General features: G+C 44.9%; 1 protein-coding gene across 10 annotated transcripts in view; it reads left to right on the plus strand.

Annotated features, from left to right (window-relative positions):
• Nucleotides 1-24,485, plus strand: part of LOC128112735 (protocadherin gamma-C4) — a 196,304-nt gene that overhangs the window by 52,594 nt on the left and 119,225 nt on the right. The window contains exon 1 of one of the 10 annotated variants that reach the window (XM_052742001.1): nt 93-2,677. The exons of 7 other annotated variants lie outside the window; for them this stretch is intronic. In XM_052742001.1, the coding sequence (XP_052597961.1) occupies nt 254-2,677 (2,424 nt within the window). In that variant the 5' untranslated portion in view covers nt 93-253. Of the gene's footprint in view, nt 1-92; nt 2,678-8,389; nt 11,004-13,922; nt 16,471-24,485 lie in introns of those variants that run through there. 2 more of the 10 variants (XM_052741999.1, XM_052742015.1) reach the window with 2 other exon arrangements.

Here is a 24,485-nt window from a genome sequence, read left to right on the forward strand (position 1 = left end):
GTGTCACAAAATGGGTGCAGTATGAACTTAAGACTCTAAGTGTCGCTGTTCCCTAACCCGAGCAAGAAAATCAGTGGGAACTGGGTTGTGTCCTGTTGAGATACCAAACGCTGTGCAGAAATTCTAACCTGCAATGGTTCTCAACTGGTCTCTGTTCATTTAAGGGCCTTTACCTCTGGTTTTGTGCATTACAAAGTGGGGCGGAGCTGTTCGTCCTACCAGTAATCGCTGGGAAGTCTTAAACAAGCTAGTCATGGCGGCTCTGCAGAGGCGCCCGCCCTGCGGCAAGCTGCTCCTGTTTTTCAATCTCCTGTGGTGGTTGTGGGGTTCCGAAGCTGGGCAGATTCGCTACTCTATTCCCGAGGAACTGGAGAAAGGCTCCTTCGTGGGCAGCATCGCCAAGGACCTAGGGCTGGAGCCCCGCGAGCTGGCGGAGCGCGGGATCCGCATCGTCTCCAGAGGTAGGTCGCAGCTTTTCTCCCTGAACCCGCGGAGCGGCAGCTTGGTCACCGCGGGGAGGATAGACCGGGAGGAGCTGTGCGCCCAGAGCGCGCCCTGCCTCGTGAGCTTTAACATCCTTGTAGAGGATAAACTAAGTCTGTATCCCGTGGAAGTGGAAATAATAGACATTAATGACAATGCACCGCGATTCTTAAAGGAAGACTTGGAAGTGAAAATTCTCGAAAATGCAGCTCCATCCTCTCGTTTTCTACTAATGGGTGTCTATGACCCCGATGTGGGAGTGAACTCCGTTCAGAGCTTCAAGCTCAGCGGCAGTAGTCATTTCTCAGTACATGTGCAAAGCCAAGCCCATGGGCCCAAGTACCCGGAGCTGGTGTTGGAGAACACCCTGGACAGGGAGGGAGAAGCGGTTCACCATCTGATCCTCACTGCCATGGACGGTGGTGACCCTGTCCGAACAGGCATGGCACGAATTCTGGTAACTGTCGTAGATGCGAATGACAATGCTCCAGTATTTACTCAGCCTGTCTATCGTGTGAGTGTTCCTGAAAATCTGCCAGTAGGTTCACGGGTGTTAACAGTTAATGCCACAGACCAGGATGAAGGAGTCCATGCAGAAATAACATACTCCTTTGTAACAATCACAGAAGAGGTCTCGCAGATTTTCTGCTTAGATCGTTTAACTGGAGAAATTTCCACCTCTGAGACTCTAGACTATGAGGATTCGAAATTTTATGAGCTGGATGTTGAAGCCCGGGATCAGCCAGGTCTTCAAGACAGAGCAAAAGTTTTAATAACCATCTTGGATGTGAACGACAACGCGCCAGAAGTGGTCGTTACGTCTGGTAGCAGAGCAGTTGCTGAAAACGCACCTCCGGGGACGGTGATTGCTCTTTTTCAAGTTTACGACAAAGACTCTGAACAGAATGGCCTGGTAACGTGCTCTATCGCAGAAAGTCTCCCATTTAAACTGGAAGAATCGTTAGACAATTATTTTCGATTAGTGACAAATGCAGAACTGGATCGGGAACAGGTGTCCTCATATAACATCACTGTGACAGCCACGGACCGAGGAGCGCCACCTCTGTCTACCGCGAGGTTCATCTCCTTAGATGTGGCAGACATTAATGACAACCCACCAGTCTTCTCCCGCTCGTCCTACTCAGTTTATGTCCCTGAGAATAACCCCAAGGGCATCTCCATCTTCTCTTTGAATGCTGTGGATCCCGACAGTGAAGAGAATGCCGCAATTATCTACTCTCTGACCAAAGAAACCCTCCAGGGTACACCTCTATCCTCCTTCCTCTCTATCAACTCCAACACTGGTGTCCTGTATGCACTGTGTTCCTTTGACTATGAACAGTTTAGAGAACTGAATCTACTGGTGTCAGCCAGCGACAGAGGGACACCCCCACTCAGCAGCAATGTGTCACTAAACTTGTTTGTGCTGGACCAGAATGACAACGTACCTGAGATCCTCTACCCTGCCCTCCCCACTGATGGTTCTACTGGTGTGGAACTGGCTCCCCACTCTGCAGAGCCTGGTTACCTAGTGACCAAGGTGGTGGCAGTGGACAAAGACTCAGGACAGAATGCCTGGCTGTCCTACCGCCTGATCAAGGCCAGCGAGCCAGGGCTCTTCTCAGTGGGACTACACACGGGCGAGATACGCACTGCTCGGGCCCTGCTGGACAGAGATGCTCTGAAGCAAAGCCTGGTGGTAGCTGTGCAGGACCACGGCCAGCCTCCTCTCTCAGCTACTGTGACACTCACTGTGGCTGTGGCCAGCAGCATTCCTGACATCTTGGCTGATTTGGGCAGCCTTGATCTTCCACACAAATCTGATGATTCAAGCCTTACAGTCTACCTGGTGGTGGCCGTGGCCACCGTCTCTTGCGTCTTTCTTGCTTTTGTCATGGGGCTGCTAGTACTCAGGCTGTGGCACTGGCATAAGTCAAGATTGCTGAAGGCCACAAGGAAAGGTGTGTCAAATCTGTCCACTTCACACTTTGTGGGTATTGATGGGGTGCAGGCTTTCCTGCAGACCTATTCCCATGAGGTCTCCCTCACAGCAGACTCAAGGAAGAGCCATCTGATCTTTCCCCAGCCCAACTATGCCCACACACTCATCAGTCAGGAGGGCTGTGAGAAAAATGAGCCCTTACTGACACAGGAAGATTTAACTTTTTGCAAAGAGGAAGACTCTCTTGATCAGGTAAGTTTATTCCTTTTATTTTTTTTTTTAAAAGAAACAAGAAATTGTAATTTTCTCTTTGAACAGCGGGAAAGTCTGTTGCTAGAGTTTTCCTGCCTGGCCCACAGTCAGGACAAATCTCTCTCACCCGCCAGTCCCAAGCCGCTCAAACCCGATCAAGTAAACACAGAGACTTATATTGCTTACAAACTGTATGGCCGTGGCAGGCTTCTTGCTAACTGTTTTTACAGCTTAAATTAATCCATTTCTATTAATCTATACCTTGCCACATGGCATCTTCACATGCGGCTTGTCATCATGGCAGCTGGCAGTGTCTCTCTGACTCAGCCTTCCACTTCCCAGCTCTATTCTCCTCCTTGTCCCGCCTACACTTCCTGCCTAGCCAATGGCCAATCAGTGATTTATTTATTGACCAATCAGCAACACATTTGACATACAGACCATCCCACAGCACTTCCTCTTTTCTTTTTTTAAAAAGGAAGGTTTTAACCTTTACACATCTCCAAAGTCAGCTTAGTATATTTGGGAATTTGGGCGTAGCTTTTCTTACTACTTCCTGCTGGAGGGGGGCGATGTATCTTCTGGGGAAACATAGAAAATTTTAGGATCATGGAGTAGTCCGTGAGGGTGTATCGTCTGAGCCAGTTGCCTTGAAAACGGTTCTGGATGTTGGATCATCTGGGCCATGGTGTCATCGGAGACCTTTCAGGGGGTCTTGGCTGGTCAAACCTGATGTATCTTATTCTGGAACAAATCCATAGCCTCTTGCTTTCTGTGGAAACAAAAGAGACTCTTTTCCAAAGCAACATATCCTTACATCCAAATTTTGAAGTCAAAGTATGTTTAAAATATACATACTGGTTTAACTCAGCTTCCTTTACAATCAAATATCTCTCTGTAGTTAAGAATCCCAAAGACAACACAATCCAGACTCTCTGTGTAATAGTCATCTCTACGTGGCTTATTTTTTATATTAATTTTACTGTCTCTTTAAAGACTTTATTTTTTAAAACTATGTATTTGTTTTTATACTGTATATATCACCTTTTTTTGTCTCTTTCAAGCCTACGTATATTTTACACACATTTTAAACTATTACATCTGAATCTGTCTTATTGTGAATCTATTGCTTTAAGCTGCAGCAGCTGTGGCTGCTGGCTCCGCCCACCTCAGCTTCCCAACATGGCGTTTTCCACCAGCTCTGGGAGCTATCGTGGGTCTATGCTTTTATCCAAGCAGCGTGTAGCCCAGAAACCTCTTTTTTTGTTAGTCTTTTCTCTTTTGCAATGAATGGTATTTGTCATTGTTTGCTTATGAAATGTCTCCCAGAGATCCAAGGCCTGCTCTCCAATAAAAGTAGTCAGACTCGAGCTTTTGGAAAGGTGTGGCATTGTAAGGATCCTGATCTCATCAATGGATTGATCCACTGATGGGCTCATAATTGGGTGGACTATTGGGAAGTGATGGAAGCTCTCAAAGGTGGGGGGTCCCCAGTAGGAGGAAGCTGGTTGCTTGGAGATACAACCTTGAAGGGTGCAAATATTACCCCTGGACTTGTGTGTACTGATACCACAAGGTAAACAGCCTTGCTCTACCACATGTTCCTACTGTGATGTTCAGCCTCACCGCAACCTCAAAGCAACAGAGCCAGGGTACAGTGAACAAAACTCTGAACCTGTGAGTCAAAAACAAATCTTTCTCCCTTTCCAATGAATTTAAGATGTTTTCATCACAGCAATGAAAACACAACTGAAATAATTAATTCTGATGTTCTCCATTTTTATCAGCAGAGATCTGTCTCTTTTCTTGATTTTCATTGGGAAAAGCTTTTATTTCATACTCTAGACTTGTTTGCTCCTTTTTTCTGTACCATTGATTTTGTACATCTCATTCTCAAGGGTTTTTTTCTGTTATAGGACAGTTAGGCAATTTCTATTCTAAGCTGAAAATGGAATTAAAGAATCTACTATGTACAATTAAGATCTTAGCCTTTCATTTTCCCTCAGTATTACATAATAATTGCAGATGTCTTCCAAAATGGTGGAGATTGGAGACTTGTCACTGGAGAGTCATTTTCCTTTTTTTTTAGACAAGGTTTCCTGTATCCCAGTCTGTTCTCACTTAGCTGACCTTGAACTTCTAATCCTCCTGCCTCTGCTTCAGGGGTGTGCACTACCACACCTGGTTTACACAGTGCTGAGAATCAAACCCAGGGCTTTGTGCATGCTAGGCAAGCACTCTACCAACTTTTGCCAGTTCTTAGTGAAAGTTATGTGCACATTCTTTATCTCTGCATCTTGGTTGTTTCTTCCCATATTTGCCCTTTTCCTGTCCTACTTGGTGAGAGTTGGCTTTCTGTTCCAGAATTTTTTTGTGAGCTTTGACTAATTTTGGCTTGGTGATAAACCAATTCCTGCTGTACATGTTGAGTATAGACACTTTCAAAGCTGGATTGCTTTGCTGATCTGCCGTCCTTTATAGTCTCATTCTTTCACAGGGCATAGATTGAATATCACATGTTTGTCTCAGATCTTTGAAAAGAGGAAAACACATAACCTTCCAAATGTTGTCAGGGCCGTTGAAAACCCCTTTATGGTTCTTGCTTCGGTCAGAGGTCACAAATGCACTGGACTTCATTTTGGCTGCTGCCGCTTCGATGGCAGCAAAGAAACAGTCCTTTTTACTTCTTATGAATTAAATTTAAAAATCACTGATGTCTGTGGAGGGGACTACCTAATCTTTGGTGCTTAAAAAACTGAATAAGCTGAGTGGTGATGGTGCACGCCTTTAATCTCAGCACTCGGGAGGCAGAGCCAGGTGAATCTCTGTGAGTTCGAGGCCAGCCTGGTCTACAGAGCGAGATCCAGGACAGGCACCAAAACTACACAGAGAAACCCTGTCTCAAAAAACCAAACAAAAGCCGGGCGGTGGTGGTGGCGCACGCCTTTAATCCCAGCACTCGGGAGGCAAAGGCAGGCGGATCTTTGTGAGTTCAAGGCCAGCCTGGTCTCCAAAGCGAGTTCCAGGAAAGGCGCAAAGCTACACAGAGAAACCCTGTCTCGAAAAACCAAAAAAAAAAAAAAACAAAAAAACAAAAAAAAAAAAAACAAAAAACAAAAAACAAAACCAAACAAAAACAAAAAAAAAAAACACAACTGAGTAATATGCTTAGAACCATTTGTCACTTGTTTGAGCCAATGAAAATCTCTATGGTCTTCTAATTGAAACTAAAATTTTTAAACCTTGCTTTATCTACCTCACACAATTCTGGAAGATGAAATAAAACAACTTCCTGAACTCTTTCTCCATCAGTAAAGTAGTATAGTAGACAAGTGTTGACATCACCATTATTATAATTGTTGAATTGTTAAATAAATTACAGTGGCATGTGTGTATTAGGTACTTGATAGTATTTAATAATGACAATGAGTTTTAATATAAAATCACTTACAGGAAATACCTCTAAAAATACAAACTGACTGGTGAATTGGAGGACAAAAGCTTAACAGATACAATGAAAATTTACATAATTTAGCATTTAAAGAAAATAAGCTTCTGTCATATAGGAACTCTATACTTAATACAAAAGAACTTTGTATCTAAGTATTTGAAGGAAATGGGGATTATCATTTAGAGGAATTGGTTTTACTATTTATGGCCGAAGATAGAAATAATGTTATGGATTACCAAGCAGAAAATGATGAATCTTTTCATTGCCAAAGTTATTCTAACAGGAATAACAAGAAAGGGACTCCTAATGAGGTGGGAGAGTCTGCGATTGGCCCGCCTCAAAAGTAAGCTGATGACGATTAGGTAGGTGTGGTGATGCACATCTTAGTTCCAGAACTTAGGAGACTGAAGTGGGAGAAGTCTGAAGCTAGCCTGTGCTACATAGTGAGAAGCTGCCTCAAAAGAGTAGGGGGTAAAATTGATAGCCAAGGAATTAATAAAATTCAGAAGATTTGATAATTTGATGAGTTGTTGAACAATTGATTTTTCCCAATCCTGAGTTAGAAGATTCCATGGTCCAACAATAGAACAGGCTGACTATCATATAACTGAGTTTGGTGTGCACGTGTAATAAAAACCTATCTTAGAATACGTATTGAAAATGTACGATGCTCTCCTTTGTAACCTGATGCTGACATAATGAAGATAAGTTAAGAGGCTGAAATCCAGCTCTGTGGTACAGTATTTCCAGCTATGCACAAAACCCCCACGTCAGTCCTCAGCACTACAAAGCTAAGTAGCAATGAGCTTGCCTTGCTTACCTGATGCCCTTGCTTTAAACACTACTACAAGGAAGGAAGAGGGAGGAAGGCAAAGAGGGAAAAGAAAAAAAAAGAAAATGGACAGAGAAAGAGAGAAGAAGAAAAACAAAACTATTAGATTAATTTTTTTAGACAAGATCTAGAACTCTCTGTGTGTCCCAGGCTGACTTTAAACTTGTGATCCTCCTGCCTCCATCCACCTCCCAAATGCTAGACTACCACCATACTTGACTAGTTTGTGCTTTAAATAAGAAGATAGGAGTAACACATGTCTTCCTAAGCCAATAATGTGCCATTTACGTGTTTGTAATTATTATGGAAGTGTTTGTTTCCAATCATGACTTTTCAAATCTATTAGTTTGAACACTGATAATATGATTCTTTGATTTTGTTTTAATTCAGTATTAATTTTAAACAATCTATATCCTATGTATTAGTCATGTGAATTAAATAGCCTCCCACACAAATATGGTTATTTGTTTCATAAGCTCTGAGAGGACCAGAGCTGTTTTAGTGTATCATCAATTTTGAGTGATTTTAAACTATATCTTGAATACCCATCAACACTGCCAAAGCTAGCTAACTGGGTTTCATGGGTAAATGCCTGGTTGATTTTAGTCTTTCACCTGAGTTTCCTGTGGCCATATAATTTGAACAAATAAAACACGTCACTGTAGAAAAATCTGTCAGATTCTACTCCCACAGCAGACATTTATTCATGTGAGCTGATCAACTATGAAACATCGGGAAATCATGAACTAAAGGAAACTTTTTTATCAACTTACCATGCAAATAATTAATACCAAGCTAAGTGTCAGAGAGAGTTTGACCGTGTATTGGGTTTTGAATCCTCATGGAAACAAATCCGCAAGATCACCTGGCTGTTTTATCATCTGCATAAATCATCCATTCCTAATCAAACAGCTGTCGAGGTGACAGTCGTCAAGGGGAAAGAATAAACTGGCAGAGAGAGTCGTTGTAAAGTACTTACATTTTTATTAAGAAATCAACTAAATAGAGCTCCAAAAAACATGGTTCATCAACAGAAAATTTCACAGAGAAGGTAAAATATTATATAAAGATATATTTGCAGTGTGGAATTACTGTATAGATTTTAATAACCTTTCCATGTTTGCCTGCAAACGCTTAATTTTCTCTGACTAAAATGTGGATTGGTGCTCAAGAACGTAACTTCAAAGCTGCTTCGTGAAATATATTTTTTTAAGTATTTGGATTTATCAAATAGTCTATACCTTAAAATGTATCTTTAAAGTGTGCTCGTGGTGTCTGGAATGAAGAAATTTAAGTAAACAGAAGTTTGAAGAATTAAGCAGCTTTATGTAAAATCAGTTCATTTTACTTCAAGATGGTGCAGTAACTTAGTAAGGACTCTGCGCGCCGCTGTTCACCAACCAGGAGAAGGTGGTGCCGGAGCTCAGAACCACCGAGTTTACATACAGTACAAAGGACAGACTGATACTAGCCCTCCTCCGAGCTGCGCCAGACCCAGGCCTTTATTCGGCTGGATTCCCGGCTTCTCTTCCGCACACTGGGGGTCCGGACGGGCACAATTGGGTCCTGAAGTCCATTCCGAGTCCTCTTGGCGTCTGAGCAAGATCCGCAGGACCGCAATGGCGACTGGGCAGAGGGGCGCGGACTACAGAGGATTCGTGCTGCTCTCCATCCTCCTGGGGACCGGGTGGGAAGCCCGAGCAGGAAAGATTCTTTACTCCGTGTCTGAAGAGACAGACAAAGGGTCTTTTGTGGGAAATGTCACCAAGGATCTGGGACTGCAACCTCGGGAGCTGGCGGAGCGCGGAGTCCGCATCATCTCTAAAGGTAAGACCCAGCTTTTCTCTCTGAACCCGCGAAGCGGCAGCTTGGTTACGGCAGGCAGGATAGACCGGGAGGAGCTGTGCGCCCAGAGCCCGCAGTGTCTCATAAGCTTTAACATCTTGGTAGAAGACAAAATGAATCTTTACCCTATAGAGGTAGAAATAATGGATGTTAATGACAATGCTCCCAGATTCTTAACGGAAGAAATAAACGTAAAAATAATGGAAAATGCAGCTCCTGGGATGCGGTTTCCACTAACTGAGGCTACAGATTCAGACGTGGGCACGAACTCCCTCCAGAAATATCAGCTCAGCCCCAATCGCCACTTCTCCCTGGTTGTGCAAAGTGGAGACGATGGGACTAAGTACCCGGAACTGGTGCTGGAGAAGGTTCTTGATCGGGAAGAAGAGGGGGTTCACCATCTGGTCCTCACAGCCTATGATGGTGGGAACCCACCCCGATCTGGCACCGCCAGCATCCGCGTGACAGTGGTGGATGTGAATGATCACACGCCAGTCTTCTCTCTGCCCCGGTATCAAGCTACGGTCCCTGAGAACGTGCCAGTAGGCACGAGACTTCTCACAGTAAGTGCTGTCGACTTGGATGAGGGAATCAATGGGGAAGTGACATATTCTTTCCGGAAAATAACTCCAGAACTTCTACAAATATTCCAACTGGACTCCCTTACAGGAGAATTGTCTACTTTAAAAGGTCTGGATTATGAAGAATCCGGCTTCTATGAACTGGAAGTTCAGGCTCAAGATGGTGCTGGTAGTCTGACCAAGGCAAAAGTACTGATCACGATTTTGGACGTGAATGACAATGCCCCAGGAGTGACTGTCACATCTGTGAGCAGCCCAGTCCCAGAAGATACACCCCCTGGGACAGTGGTGGCTCTTTTCTACCTCCAAGACAAAGACTCGGGAAAGAATGGTGAGGTGACCTGCTCTTTTCCAGAAAACCTGCCTTTTAAGTTAGAACGATCAATTGATAATTATTACAGGTTGGTCACTGCACAAAACCTGGACCGGGAAAGGATGTCTATGTACAACATCACACTGAAAGCCACGGATGGTGGAATTCCTCCTCTGTCCACAGAAACTCACATATCCATTCATGTGTCAGACACCAATGACAACCCACCCACCTTCTCTGATTCCTCTTACTCCATCTACATCCCCGAGAACAATCCGAGAGGCTCCTCCATCTTCTCAGTGACTGCTCAAGACCCTGACAGCGACAAGAATGCCCAAGTCACTTATGCTTTAGCTGAGGACACCATCCAGGGGGTACCAGTGTCTTCCTATATCTCCATCAACTCTGACACTGGTGTGCTATATGCACTTGGATCCTTCGACTATGAGCAGTTTCGGAATCTACAACTAAGAGTGACTGCACGTGACAGCGGGGACCCACCTCTCAGCAGTAATGTGTCATTGAACCTCTTTGTGCTGGACAAGAATGACAACGCCCCTGAGATCCTGTACCCTACCCTCCCCACTGATGGCTCCACAGGGGTGGAGCTGGCTCCCCGCTCTGCAGAGCCCGGATACCTAGTGACCAAGGTGGTGGCTGTGGACAAAGACTCAGGCCCAAATGCTTGGCTGTCCTACCGTCTGCTCAAAGCCAGCGAGCCAGGCCTTTTCTCAGTAGGGCTACACACAGGTGAGGTGCGCACAGCGAGGGCCCTTCTGGACAGAGATGCGCTTAAACAGAGCCTTGTGGTAGCTGTACAGGACCACGGCCAGCCCCCACTCTCAGCCACTGTGACACTCACGGTGGCTGTGGCCAACAGCATTCCTGATGTTCTGGCAGACCTAGGCAGCATCCGGACCCCCAGCGAACCTGATGATTCAGACATCACTCTGTACCTGGTGGTGGCGGTGGCCACTGTTTCCTGTGTTTTCCTTGTCTTTGTCACTGTGCTGTTGGCTCTCAGACTGTGGCGCTGGCACAAGTCACACGTGCTACAGGCTTCAGGTGGTGGGCTGGAAGATGTGCCGGCCTCGCACTTTGTAGGTTTGGATGGGGTTCAGGCTTTCCTACAAACATATTCCCATGAGGTTTCACTCACGGCAGACTCTCGAAAGAGCCACATTATCTTCCCTCAGCCCAACTACGTGGATACACTTATCAGCCAAGACAGCTGTGAGAAAAGTGATTCTTTGTTAACATCCATAGATTTTCAAGAATGTAAGGGCGAAGCCCCAAGCGCGCAGGTGAGTTCACGTCTTTACTTTTTCTGTGTGCCTGTGTGTGCAGGGTTCTCACGATGACAGGTGTCGTCTTTGATTGCTTTCCACCTTGTCTGTTGAGGGAGGGCCTCTTATTTAAATCCAGAGCTGGCCGATTTGACTAATGTGGCTAGTCAGCTTGCTCTGAGATCCCTGTCTTCATCTCTCGTGCTCTAGGATCACAGGTGGGCCACTATGCCTACCTGGTACTTACATGGGTTCTTGGGATCCAAACCGAGACTCTCACGCTTTCAGGCAGGGCTAGCAATTTATACATGAGCCATCTCCAAAGGTCCGTCTTCCCTTATCTTTATTTCTACAAGACTTATATTTTGAGTGAAATATTTCTATCATTTTGTAAAAACAAGAACTACGAAAACGTAGGTTTAAAACCATTAAAATGTTGCAGGAAAGTTTACCATTTTATTTCAGTGATTGTACTTTTGCAAGAAGCACATAGGTTGTGATATCTTTTAATTAAACCCTGTGGACAAGAATGTGAATAAGTAGGCTAACACATTTTTGTGCTGTCTACCGACTTTCCACTTCATTTTCTTAACTCAGATGTCATCTAAGTGAAAACGAATTGTTGAGTCTTTCTCTTTGGCTACTTTCCAAGGATTCTTCTTAGAACTCAAATCTGTGAAGGAGTGTTAATGGTCTTTTCAACCTGAAGCATTTCTCAGCTTTGCTTCTGTCTCCATGTAATTCAACTGAGCAGCCTTAAAAAGCATGATTACTTGCTCAGCTATGTAAAGCATGCTCATCTACTAAAGTTGGGTTTCTTGTAGAATACTAGATAGATGCTTAAGGATGAATGAAATGTGTCCAGCTGGGCGGATACCTTACTCAGTAAAATGCTTCCTGCACAAGCATGAATACCTGAGTTTAAGTCTCAATACTCATATGAAAAATGCAGTTATAGAGATGCATTTTTAACCCAGTGCTGGGGAGGCCGAGACATGCAGATCTCTGGGATTCATCTGGCTAGCCTAACCTAACTGGTGAAGCCCTCCCTAGTCCCAGTGAGAGATCCTGACTCAAAAAATAGGGTGAATGATTCCTGGGGAACAATGCCTGATATGTTCCTCTGGCCTCCATACACAGTTCACACAAAAGAATGAAATGTGTCAAGCATCACTAAGATCTGTACAAAAAAATAGACATGGTATCTAATACCACACTAAAATTAATTAGTCAAAATAGATGAAGTATGTCACTTAAGAGGACAGTGCAGGGTAGGTGTGGCGGTTTCCCTTGACTGCAACACTCAGGAGACAGAAGCAAGACCTCTAGGCCAGCCTCTTCTACTACCACCCCAGTATCTTTTCAAGTGCTGTAACTCTATTTGAAAAATGGACAACTGCATGTCTTCACACACAACTCCAACGTGTTCTTTTGGTAGTACTCCAGCTGAAGTGTCTGTGAAGATACTGGGAAAGCTGGTTCTACAAAATAACCACCTCAAATTGTCAGACCCAAGATCAAATTTACTCTCATTTGTCCATTCTTCTGGGGGACAAAAGATTAGAAATAATAAGTTTGGGGATTGACTGCTTCCATATTCTTTCACAGAGTGTTTTCTAAACTACACTTGTCTGTAAGAGGGATGTGACAAGGTAATAATGACTACTGGGACCCTCTGAATGCTAATTAGAAAGTTTTTTCTGTATTTTTTGGTAACATGAGAGAATATTTCGCTCCCGTGGTGTTCCAATGTGTAATCATTTAGGAAAAGAACAATATTGCATTTTGTGAAGAAAGACACACTGGTGTAATAGGGTTTCCAGATATAATGAGAAGAAACTGCCCTAATCAACACATATTAGATTCTCAAGTACATTTTTAAACAAAGAGGAGAAGTCATCACTAAACTCAGGGAGCTATTGAAAGCAAGTTTCCCAGGAAGGTTCCCCTCCAGTTCTGAAGTTATCTTGAAATATAAAGCAAGTGCGTAAGAAGGGGCCTGTACTGGAGTTCTATAGACTTTAGTCCTTTGTGTCACAAGGTAAACTACTGTTCCCTTGGTGATTTGAATACTGACTTGATAGTTTATCATGAGAATAACTGTAACGGGAGATGGGTGGCCTAACAGTTCAGCCTGTATCATTTCTTTACCTGAGATAGTGGAAGTGAAGGTCACATAATACTACCGTAAGGCAATTGTTCCAAGTATTTTTCAAAACGAAATGAGTTGGATGATGAGTATGATGAGTTGCACCTTTGAAAAAACACATTTAATCCCAACGTTTGGGAGGCAGAAGCAGGTGGATCTCTGTAATTCAAGGCCAGCCTGGTGGATATATCTCCAGGACAGCCACACTATGTAGACAGACCCTATCTCAAAAGAAGGAAAAGGAATAGGGGGACGAAGAAATGAAGAAGAAGGAGGAAGAGGAGGAGGAGGAGGAGGAGGAGGAGGAGGAGGAGAAGAAGAGGAAGAAGAAGAAAAGAAATGACACTCTTAGAAAATGAAGTAATGAAGTATATCAGAATAGATATGTCTTTAAAAGGAGATAAGGCACTAGGAATTAAAAAAAAGAAGAAGGAAAATTATCCCACCTTATTGCTGCTCAATAAACATGCAATGTTATTGCTCCCTGGGATTATTTAGGCCAAGACTGTGTTACAGTCATGTTTGGCTCACTAGTGGAGTATTAAAGATTAAAGCACGCTTATGTCAACAGACATTATGACTTTAGAGACAAAATCCTGGAAATTTGTGCTAAAAAGCGTTTCCGACAATAGGTTTTGAATGTTATTAAATATATGGAAACTACTGATTAAAAACTTCAAACAGCAGAGGCTGCAGTTTCCTACTGTGGACTTTGGGTGTCGCTGTTGGCCAGACTGGAGAGCCTGAAGCGCCACTTTCCGCGCAGCCGCAGAGTGCTTTCCTGTCGCCCTTTCTCCGCCTTATCCTTTACACCGCTTCTTACAAGCAAAAGAAGAATCGTTTCTTAGACTAGAATTGTCATAAAAGTCCATTTGGAGCCCGGAATATCCGCAGCACGGAGCTTCTTCGTAACCCGGCGTCTCCAGGCTGGTGAGCAAGCAAAGGGAAACCAGAAGGATGCGGGAGGGCGCTGCCGAGAGGTGCCGGGTGCAGAGGCGGCCAATGCTCCTTCCCTTCCTGCTGTCTTTGTTCTGCCCCGCGCTCTCTGAGCAGATCCGCTACAAGATCCCCGAGGAAATGCCCACCGGCTCAGTAGTGGGGAACCTCGCCAAGGACCTGGGCTTCAGTGTGCAGGAGCTACCGACGCGAAAGCTGCGTGTCAGTTCCGAGAAGCCTTACTTTAGTGTGAGCGCAACCAGCGGGGAGTTGCTAGTGAGCAGCAGGCTGGACAGGGAGCAGATTTGCGGGAAGAAGCCTGTGTGCGTTCTGGAATTTGAGGCTGTTGCTGAAAGTCCGTTGAACTTTTATCATGTGAACGTGGAGCTTGAGGACATTAATGATCACATACCAAAATTCACGCACACATCCTTTGAATTGCAAATAAGTGAGTCCACAAAACCAGGGACACGATTTATCTTAGGATCCGCCCATGATGCAGATATTGGAACCAATTCTCTGCAGAATTACCAGCTGAGTCCCAATGATCATTTTTCACTGGTGAATAAAGAGAAGCCAGACGGTAGTAAATACCCTGAAATGGTATTGGAGACACCTCTAGACCGGGAGAGGCAGAAATCCTACCACTTGACCTTGACTGCTTTAGACTTTGGGCATCCACCCCTCAACAGCACTGCGCAAATACAAGTCCTAGTGACTGATGCCAATGATAACCCTCCCGTGTTCAGCCAAGATATATACAGGGTGAGCCTTCCAGAAAACGTGCACCCAGGAACCACGGTGCTTAGGGTGGCTGCCACAGACCAGGACGAGGGTGTCAATTCTGAGATCACGTTCTCTTTTAGCGAAGCTGGCCAGATCACCCAATTTAATCTGGATTCTAATACCGGGGAAATTACCACTCTGGATACATTAGACTTCGAAGAAGTCAAAGAATATTCCCTTGTTTTGGAAGCAAGGGATGGTGGGGGGATGATTGCACAATGTACAGTGGAGATAGAAGTCTTGGATGAAAACGACCATGTCCCTGAAGTGTTATTTCAATCTCTACCGGATCTCATAATGGAGGACACCGAACCAGGAACACACGTCGCTCTGTTTAAAACCCGAGACAAAGATTCTGGACGCAATGGAGAAGTTATCTGCAAATTAGAAGGCGGCGCTCCGTTTAAAATACTCACATCTTCAAGAAACACGTATAAATTAGTGACGGACGGGGTTCTAGACCGCGAGCAGAACCCAGAATACAACATTACTATCAGAGCCACCGACAAGGGTGACCCGCCCCTCTCTTCCAGCTCTAGTGTCATCTTGCGTATTGGCGATGTGAACGATAACGCTCCAGTTTTCACAAAGGTTTCATACGTGGTCCAAGTTTCGGAAAACAATCCGCCTGGAGCCTCCATCGCTCAAGTCAGCGCCTCTGACCCGGATTTGGGGTCCAATGGTCACATCTCCTACTCCATCATAGCCAGCGACCTGGAACCTAAATCGCTGTGGTCCTACGTGACTGTGAACGCGCAGAGCGGAGTGGTGTTCGCTCAGCGCGCCTTCGACCACGAGCAGCTGCGCTCCTTCCAGCTGACTCTGCAGGCGCGAGACCAGGGCTCGCCTGCGCTCAGCGCCAACGTGAGCATGCGCGTGCTGGTGGGCGACCGCAACGACAACGCACCGCGCGTGCTGTACCCGGCGCTCGAGCCAGACGGTTCCGCGCTCTTCGACATGGTACCGCGCGCTGCGGAACCCGGATACCTGGTCACTAAGGTGGTGGCGGTGGACGCAGACTCGGGACACAACGCCTGGCTGTCGTACCACGTGCTGCAGGCCAGCGATCCCGGGCTCTTCAGCCTAGGCCTGCGCACTGGCGAGGTGCGCACAGCGCGTGCCTTGGGCGACAGGGACGCGGCGCGGCAGCGCCTTCTGGTCGCTGTGCGCGATGGTGGACAGCCGCCGCTCTCGGCTACAGCCACGCTGCACCTGATCTTTGCTGACAGCCTGCAGGAGGTCCTGCCAGACCTCAGCGATGATCCTCTGCCATCAGACCCTCAAGCCGAGCTTCAGTTTTACTTGGTGGTGGCCTTGGCCTTGATTTCTGTGCTTTTCCTCCTGGCTGTGATTCTAGCCATCGCGCTTCGACTGCGACACTCCTCCAGCAGCAAGGCTTGGGGCTGCTTTCAGTCAGAAGTTGTGGTTGCCCCCAACTACAGTGATGGTACTTTGTCGTATTCCTACAACCTGTGTGCTGCACCTACGGGGAAGGCAGAATTTAACTCCCTGACATGTAATGATCAGTTGAATTCAGGACAAGATATACTTTTTGGAGATTCAGCGGGGGCCTTGTTTCCACTTTGTAGTTCCAGTGAGTCAACCTCCCATCAGGTGAGTTTCCTGCGAGCATAATGTACTCCTTTCTACTCAGTTCTCCGTATTCTCAGGAAATATATATACTTTCCAGATAGAGCCAGTTCTTAAGGCAATAATAGTGAAGAGTTAGTGGTGGGGTTAAATGTTAGAGCACCTGCCTAGTATACCGACTCAGTCCCTAAGAACACCATGAAAAGTTTTAGTGGGTTAAAGTGTTCACGGGAGCTAGAGAGAGACTCAGCAGTTAAGAGCACTGGCTGCTCTTCCAGAGGACTCAGGTTTAATTCCCATCACTCACATAGCAGCTGATAGTTGTCTATAACTCCAGTCTCAAGAGATCTGACTCCCTCTTCTGGCCTCTGACGGTACCAGGCACACATGCAGACAAAACAATACCCATTAAACAAATAAATAATCTTGAACAGTGACCATATAATTCTTCAATAATAAAGTATGAGCACTTCTGTGCCTTGTAAGTATAATGTACCAACCTCAGGTGTTCAGTAGGTGGTCTTAACTACAATGTGAAAAATCTACTGACTCTCCTTAGAATTTAATGAGATTTCTCCATGAATTTTCTTCCTGTTGCTTAATACAAGATGAATACTTGTTGTAGCTTGGATATACTGTAAGTATAAAAGCAGTCATTGAGCTGGATGTGGTGGTTCACATCTTTAATCCGAGCACATGGGATGCAGAGCAGGTGGATCTCTGAGTTTGAAGCCAGCCTAGTCCTACAGAGTGAATTCCAGGACAGGCAGGGCTACACAGAGAAACCCTGTCTAGAAAAACCAAAACCAAAACAAACAAAAAAGTTACAATTGGAAGTTTCTTGTCCCAACTGCCTGTTGTAACTGGAGGTGAAGCCTTTCTGTCCTGATTGCCTGGTCCCAAATAAACACACAGAAGTATATGTTAATTATAAATGTTTGGCTGATGGCTCAGGCTTAATACTAGTTAGCTCTTACATTTAAATTAACCCATATTTCTTTTCTATGCTTTGCCATGTGGTTCATGGCTTATTACCTCATTTTCTGTATGTCTTGCTTCCTCAGCAGCTGGCTGGCATCTCTCTTGACTCTGCCTTTCCTTCTTCCTATATCTCAGTTTGGCTTTTCTGCCCTGCCTTTTTCTGCCTAACTGTAGGTCAAAACAGTTGTATTTATCAACCAATGAGAGCAACGCATATTCACATCATACAGAATCCCACAGCAGCCTATTCCCAAATAACCACTCTGAGGCTTATATTAATTGTAAATGCTCTGTCAATAGCTGAGGCTTATTACTAATTAGCTCTTACATTTTAAATTAACCCATATTCCTTATTTATTCTCTGCCATGTGGTGGTACCTTTATTAGTATGACACGTTCATCTCCTGCTCCCTCTGCATCGGCTAGCAACTCCTCTGACTCCACCCTTCTTCCTCCCAGCATTCTCAGTTTGGCTGTCCCACCTATACTTCCTGCCTGGCTACCTGCCTTTATTAACCAATGAGAGTAACACATATTCACAGTGTACAGAAAGATTATTCCACAGCAAAAAGGTCATTGAGGCTCAGCAGTTAAGAACATTGGCTGCTCTTTCAGAGGACCTGGGTTCAAATCCCAGAACCCACATGGTGGCTCACAACTGTCTGTAACTCCAGTTACATGGAGATATGATGCCCTCTTCTGGTCTCCAAGGGTACCAGACATGAAAGTGGTACAAAGACATACATGCAAACAAAATACCATACTCAAAAAAAAAGTCACTGAAATAATCCTTAAGGAAAAAAATGGATATTTTCTACTGATGTAGCTGCTACAGTTTCTATAATCTGTTGTTTTGTTTCCTGTGATTAATTTCTTTCCCACCAAAGACTCCCAAAATAAGATCTCTTAAACTTAGCTTTATGTACATGGTCCCTTGTAATTTTGTGCAATATATTATTTGTGGTCAGTTATTTAGCAGAAGGCTCAGTATTCATCAGAAGATCAAAAGGTTTGATAATACATGTGTATAATGCCAGCATTTGGGAAATAAAGGCAAAGCAAGCCCGGCTATATGAGACCTTTTCTAAACAAACAACCCAAAACCTAGAAGGTCAAAAGCAGACTGTTACTGCTTGAAGCATAGGTTTTTGAGGTTTCTTTGTACTGACCCTCATTCAGTGGGCTCCCCCGCTGGAGAAGAGATGAACAGTGCTTTCCCTTTGTTCCTCCCTGATACACTCCAACATGTAATTTTAAAAATGACTAGAATTGTCTGTTTGTACCTGATGTGGGGGTAGCTGTGCAGGTCAGGTGACAACTTTGTAGATTTCACTCTTTCCTTCCACCTCTTCTTCGGCTTCCAAGGATAGAACGCATGTCACAAGGCTTGGGAGGCAAGCGCTTCTGTCTGCTGAGCCGTCTAGATGGACTCTCACTGAAAATTCACTGTCTTTTCATTGTGCTCCTAAACCAAGATATGTAGAGGTCTTCTACAAATTAGACTACCTCTAGGAGAGAAATAGTCTTGAAGTTGACAAACTTGCCAATCTGATGTGTATATAAAAAATAATGTATACAAAAGGTCATCATCGTGTCACTCTTGCTGGGCAGTCCATAGCACATGCTTCAGTTACTGACCACTTCAAACTATTGATGGAAAGCGTTTTTTGTAGTGGCATTTACTGTTTGGCTTCTTGTGATAATTATATGTTCCTCACTTTTTGTTGTTCTTTGCATGAAAGTTATAGCAGTGGAGACAACCGTGTGTGTGTGTGTGTGTGTGTGTGTGTGTGTGTGTGTGTGTGTGTCCCTTAAACAGTCATCTGGTTTAAAATGTAATTATTGCCAGTCTTGGTGGTACACACTTTTAATCCCAGCACTAGGAGACAGAGGCAGATGGAGCTCTGTCTGTTCTACAGAGTGAGTTCCAGGACAGCCAGAGCTACATAGTTAGACCCTGTCTCAAAAAAACTATCCCCCCCCCAAAAAAGGGAGGGATAGAGTTTTACTTTTAATTGTTGTCTTTATCTGTTCCTTTCAACTGTTATCTTTCAACTAGGAAGAAATCAGTGATTTAAATAAAATAAGTCATTGTAATCTCTGTTTTAAAATTTTTAAATTGTAAAAGTGTTTGTCCTGTTAAAATTTCACAACATTCATCTGAAAATTTATCAGTGTGTAATTAAAATAGCATTTAGAAAGGAATGGTAAAAGCACCAACTCCGTGGAAATCTACTACGATGGTTAGTTTAAACCAGATTAAAACAATCTCCAAATAATCATCTCTAATGGGTCTATTTTAGTCTAAAAACAGAGTTCTTAGTTAAGTCATATACATTGAAAACATTCGCACAAAGCTAGAAAACAATGGGAATTAAAACTGCCCCATTTGCTTTTAGAAGTGAAGGTTCTTTTGACGTAATATAATCAGTCATTTGATGTAATGCTAACCCACAGATCTAATAACTAATATAACCACACTTTATCGCACACACACTTGCACCTTCTTCTAAAATATGTATTTAGGAACAAATTTAAACTTAAAGTAATGAAAAGCGCCTAACTTGTAAGGCTTAAATATCTGCATTTAAGTGCAGTAACAATTTAGGACTCTAAGCGCCGCTGTTCACCTGCTGGGAGAGCAATGCACCCAAAAAGCCATCGAATTCTCAGCGCTGACAAAATCAGACTGGCAGATTCCAGAGTCCAACTGCGGGACTGCGGTGAAATTCCGTCCCTAGATCTGTGGCTCTCCAGCTTTCCGTAAGATTACTGTTTCCATCACCACAACCAAAGAAAGGTAAACCAGCCGCCTATGCCCTGTGAAGACTGCAGGGGTTCTTTCGCGAATGAACAATGGCCGCTTCCAAGAATCAACACCGGCGCGGCGGGCTGGTCCTGTTGTGTACGCTGATGGGGACGCTGTGCCAGATCGGGCTAGGACAGATTCGCTACTCGGTGCCAGAAGAGACAGACAAAGGCACGGTCGTGGGTAACATCTCCAAGGACCTAGGATTGGAGCCCCGCGAGCTGGCGGAGGGCGGGGTCCGCATCGTCTCCAGAGGTAGGTCGCAGCTTTTCTCCCTGAACCCGCGGAGCGGTAGCTTGGTCACCGCGGGGAGGATAGACCGGGAGGAGCTGTGCGCTCAGAGCATGCCCTGTCTTGTAAATATTAACATTCTAGTTGAGGACAAAGGAAAACTCTTTGGGGTAGAAATCGAAATAGTTGATATTAACGATAATAATCCGAAGTTCCATGTTGAAGATGTGGAAGTGAAAATTAATGAAATCGCTGCCCCTGGAGCACGGTATCCACTCCCAAAGGCTGTTGATCCAGATGTGGGCATGAACTCCCTCCAGAGTTACCAGCTCAGCCCCAACCAACACTTCTCTCTGGACATGCAAAGGGGAGACCACGGGGCTATAAACCCAGAGCTGGTGCTGGAGCGCACCCTGGACCGAGAGGAAGAGCCCATTCACCACCTGGTCCTCACCGCCTCCGATGGCGGCGACCCGCGCCGCTCCAGCACAGCGCTCATCCAGGTCACAGTGTTGGATACAAACGACAATGCCCCTGTTTTCGACCAACCGGTTTACCGCGTGAAAGTCCTTGAGAACGTGGCCCCGGGCACCCTGCTGCTCACAGTAAGAGCTAGCGACCCGGATGAGGGTGCCAACGGAAAGGTGACATATAAATTCCAGAAAATTAATGACAAACAGTCCTTGTTATTTCATCTTCATGAAAACAACGGAGAATTGACAGTAGCGAAAACTCTGGACTATGAAGAATGTTCATTATATGAAATGGAGATTCAGGCTGAAGATGTGGGGGCGCTTCTGGGGAGGAGCAAAGTGATAATTATGGTAGAAGATGTAAACGACAATCGGCCGGAAGTGACCATTACATCCTTGTTTAACCCAGTGTTGGAAAATTCTCTTCCTGGTACAGTGATTGCCTTCCTGAACGTGCATGACCGAGACTCTGGGAAGAATGGCCAAGTTGTCTGTTCCACACATGAGAACTTACCTTTTAAGTTAGAAAAGTCAATAGACAACTATTACAGATTGGTGACATGGAAATATTTGGACCGAGAAAAAGTCTCGACCTACAATATTACAGTGATAGCTTCAGATCTAGGAACTCCACCTCTGTCTACTGAAACGTACATTGCCCTGATTGTGGCGGACACCAATGACAACCCTCCTCGCTTTCCTCACACCTCCTACACAGCCTACATCCCAGAGAACAACCTGAGAGGGGCTTCCATCTTCTCGTTGACCGCACATGACCCCGACAGCCAGGAAAATGCCCAGGTCACTTACTCTGTGTCTGAGGACACCGTACAGGGAGTGCCTTTGTCCTCCTACATCTCCATCAACTCAGACACTGGCGTCCTGTACGCACTACAGTCTTTTGACTTTGAGAAGATCCAAGACTTGCAGTTATTGGTTATTGCCAGTGACAGTGGGCACCCTCCACTCAGCAGCAATGTGTCGCTAAGCCTGTTTGTGTTGGACCAGAATGACAATGCACCTGAGATTCTATACCCTGGCCTCCCCACAGATGGCTCCACTGGTGTGGAACTGGCTCCCCGCTCTGCAGAGCCTGGATACCTGGTGACCAAGGTGGTGGCGGTGGACAGAGACTCGGGACAGAACGCCTGGCTGTCCTATCGCCTGCTCAAGGCCAGCGAACCTGGGCTCTTCTCCATAGGGCTGCACACGGGTGAGGTGCGCACCGCGCGGGTCCTGCTGGACAGAGATGCTCTCAAACAGAACCTGGTGATGGCAGTGCAGGACCACGGCCAGCCCCCTCTCTCTGCCACTGTGACTCTCACTGTGGCGGTGGCTAACAGCATCCCTGAAGTGTTGGCTGACTTGAGCAGCATTAGGACCCCTGGGGCCCCAGAGGATTCTGATCTCACGCTCCACCTGGTGGTGGCAGTGGCTGTGGTCTCCTGTGTCTTCCTTGTCTTTGTCATTGTCCTCCTGGCGCTCAGACTTCAGCGCTGGCAGAAGTCTCGCCAGTTCCAGGGCTCCAGAGGTGGATTGGCGCCTGCACCTCCCTCACATTTTGTGGGCATTGACGGGGTACAAGCTTTTCTGCAAACCTATTCTCATGAAGTCTCCCTCACTTCAGGCTCCCGGACAAGCCACATTATCTTTCCTCAGCCCAACTACGCAGACATGCTCATTAACCAAGAAAGCAGTGAGAAAAATGATTCTTTATTAACATCCATAGATTTTCATGAGAGTAAGGATGAAGATGCTTGTGCTCTGGTAAGTTCGGTTCTCTGATTCTCAGGGAAATTTTGAGATATGCCAAAAGTTTTGTGTGCATTTAAATGATGGTAATGTAAAACCAAACACTTAAAAGTCATAGGTCAAAAGCTTGTTTTCAAGGGGGTTGGACAAGGCCTGGGGATGTAAGTTAGTTGTCAGAGTGCTTTTCTAGCTCGCACAAATCCTGAGTTTGATCCCCACCACCACATAAACTGAGCAGGGTAGCACATGCTTGTAATCCTAGCACGTGGGGGTGGGGTGACAGCAGGAGGATCACAAGTTCAAGGTCATCCTCTGGTGCTTTATTAAGTTCAAGGCTAGCTTATGCTATGTGACACTCTGTCTCAAAACACACCACAAAAGGCCCGTGCAAAAAGCTTAGACAAGGCCAGTGGTGCATGCCTTTAATCCCATCACTCAGGAGACAGAGGCAGGCAGATCTCTGTGAGTTTGAGGCCAGTCTGGTCTACAAAGTGAGTTCCGGGACAGGCACTAAAGCTACACAGAGAAACCCTGTCTCGAAAAATAAAACAAAACAAAACAAAACAACAAAAACTTAGACAAGACATTTTTCAACCTTTAAAACATCCCATTATTTTCATTACTCATTCGGTTAAGAACTAATTATCTACCACACACACACAATGCGTTTTCTACTTGTACACATGTATATTCTGTTAGCACTACAGAAAAGTAATTGAAATTTCCAAATCCTCAGTAATTACCTTAGTAATCATCAAATATGTCACAATATTAGTCTACAAGTAGGCACTGCAAGGTTTCTCGGCTTTAAACATCTTTTGAGGCCAGCTTCTCTAATCAGCATTCACCAGACTTCACTACTGCTTACTATACCTCAAACCACAAGCACATTTTAAAATATGGAACTTGGTAGGAAGTGAAACCAGTGCATGAATGTTGAGTGTGTGTATATAGACCTTCTCCAGGTCTATACCAATGGAAATATGGAATCTAAATCTTCAGTAATTAGTCTTCCCTCCAAAAGAAAAGCAACAAAATCTAAACCTAAACCTTGGGCTGGGTGGTGGTGGTGGTGGTGGTGGCGGAGTCGGTGGCGGCGGCAGCGGCAGCGGCACATGTCTTTTATCCCAGCACTCAGGAGGCAGAGGCAGGTGGATCTCAATGAGTTGGAATCCAGGCTGATCTACAAAGCGAGTTCCAGGACAGCCAGGATTGTTACACAGAGAAACCTTGTCTCAAAAAAACAAAAAGAACAAATAAGAAAGGAAGGAAGGGAGAATGAAGCTTTCGTAAAATACTGAGGAATCCATTTCAGTAGACTTACGTGAGCATTTTAGACAGAACATCCATCTGAAATGGTGAGAGCTCAAGAATGACAAACGAATTCCAAATAAGTTAACCAATTCCAGAAAAAAAATTGACGGAATTATACACATTGTCTGTATTCCTTCTTGTAGCATTTGAATAAAGCTAACTCCTAGTTTATCACCAGTCAAAAGTGGAAGACAAGGTAAGACTTTTGTGATTGTGGAGAAGGATATTTCCCATGGTCTGGGCAGTGTTCCACCCCATGTTGCATATACACTGGAGTAGAAATTAATGTCCTACTTTCTGTAACATCTGGGTGCACAATCATTTGAGAAGACAACTAAGTCATTGGCACTTTGTCATTTTGTTAGGGGTTTGTTTGTCTCTTGCCTAGTATGTGTGGGGCACTCGTTTGATTTCCATCACTTCTAAAACTAAACTAATTAATTGAGTATAAAGTTCAATCAAATGTCATTATATTCAGT

The sequence above is a fragment of the Peromyscus californicus genome, unplaced genomic scaffold (genome assembly GCF_007827085.1).
Source record: "Peromyscus californicus insignis strain IS unplaced genomic scaffold, ASM782708v3 Scaffold_17__1_contigs__length_78620276, whole genome shotgun sequence".
Lineage (NCBI taxonomy): Eukaryota > Metazoa > Chordata > Mammalia > Rodentia > Cricetidae > Peromyscus > Peromyscus californicus.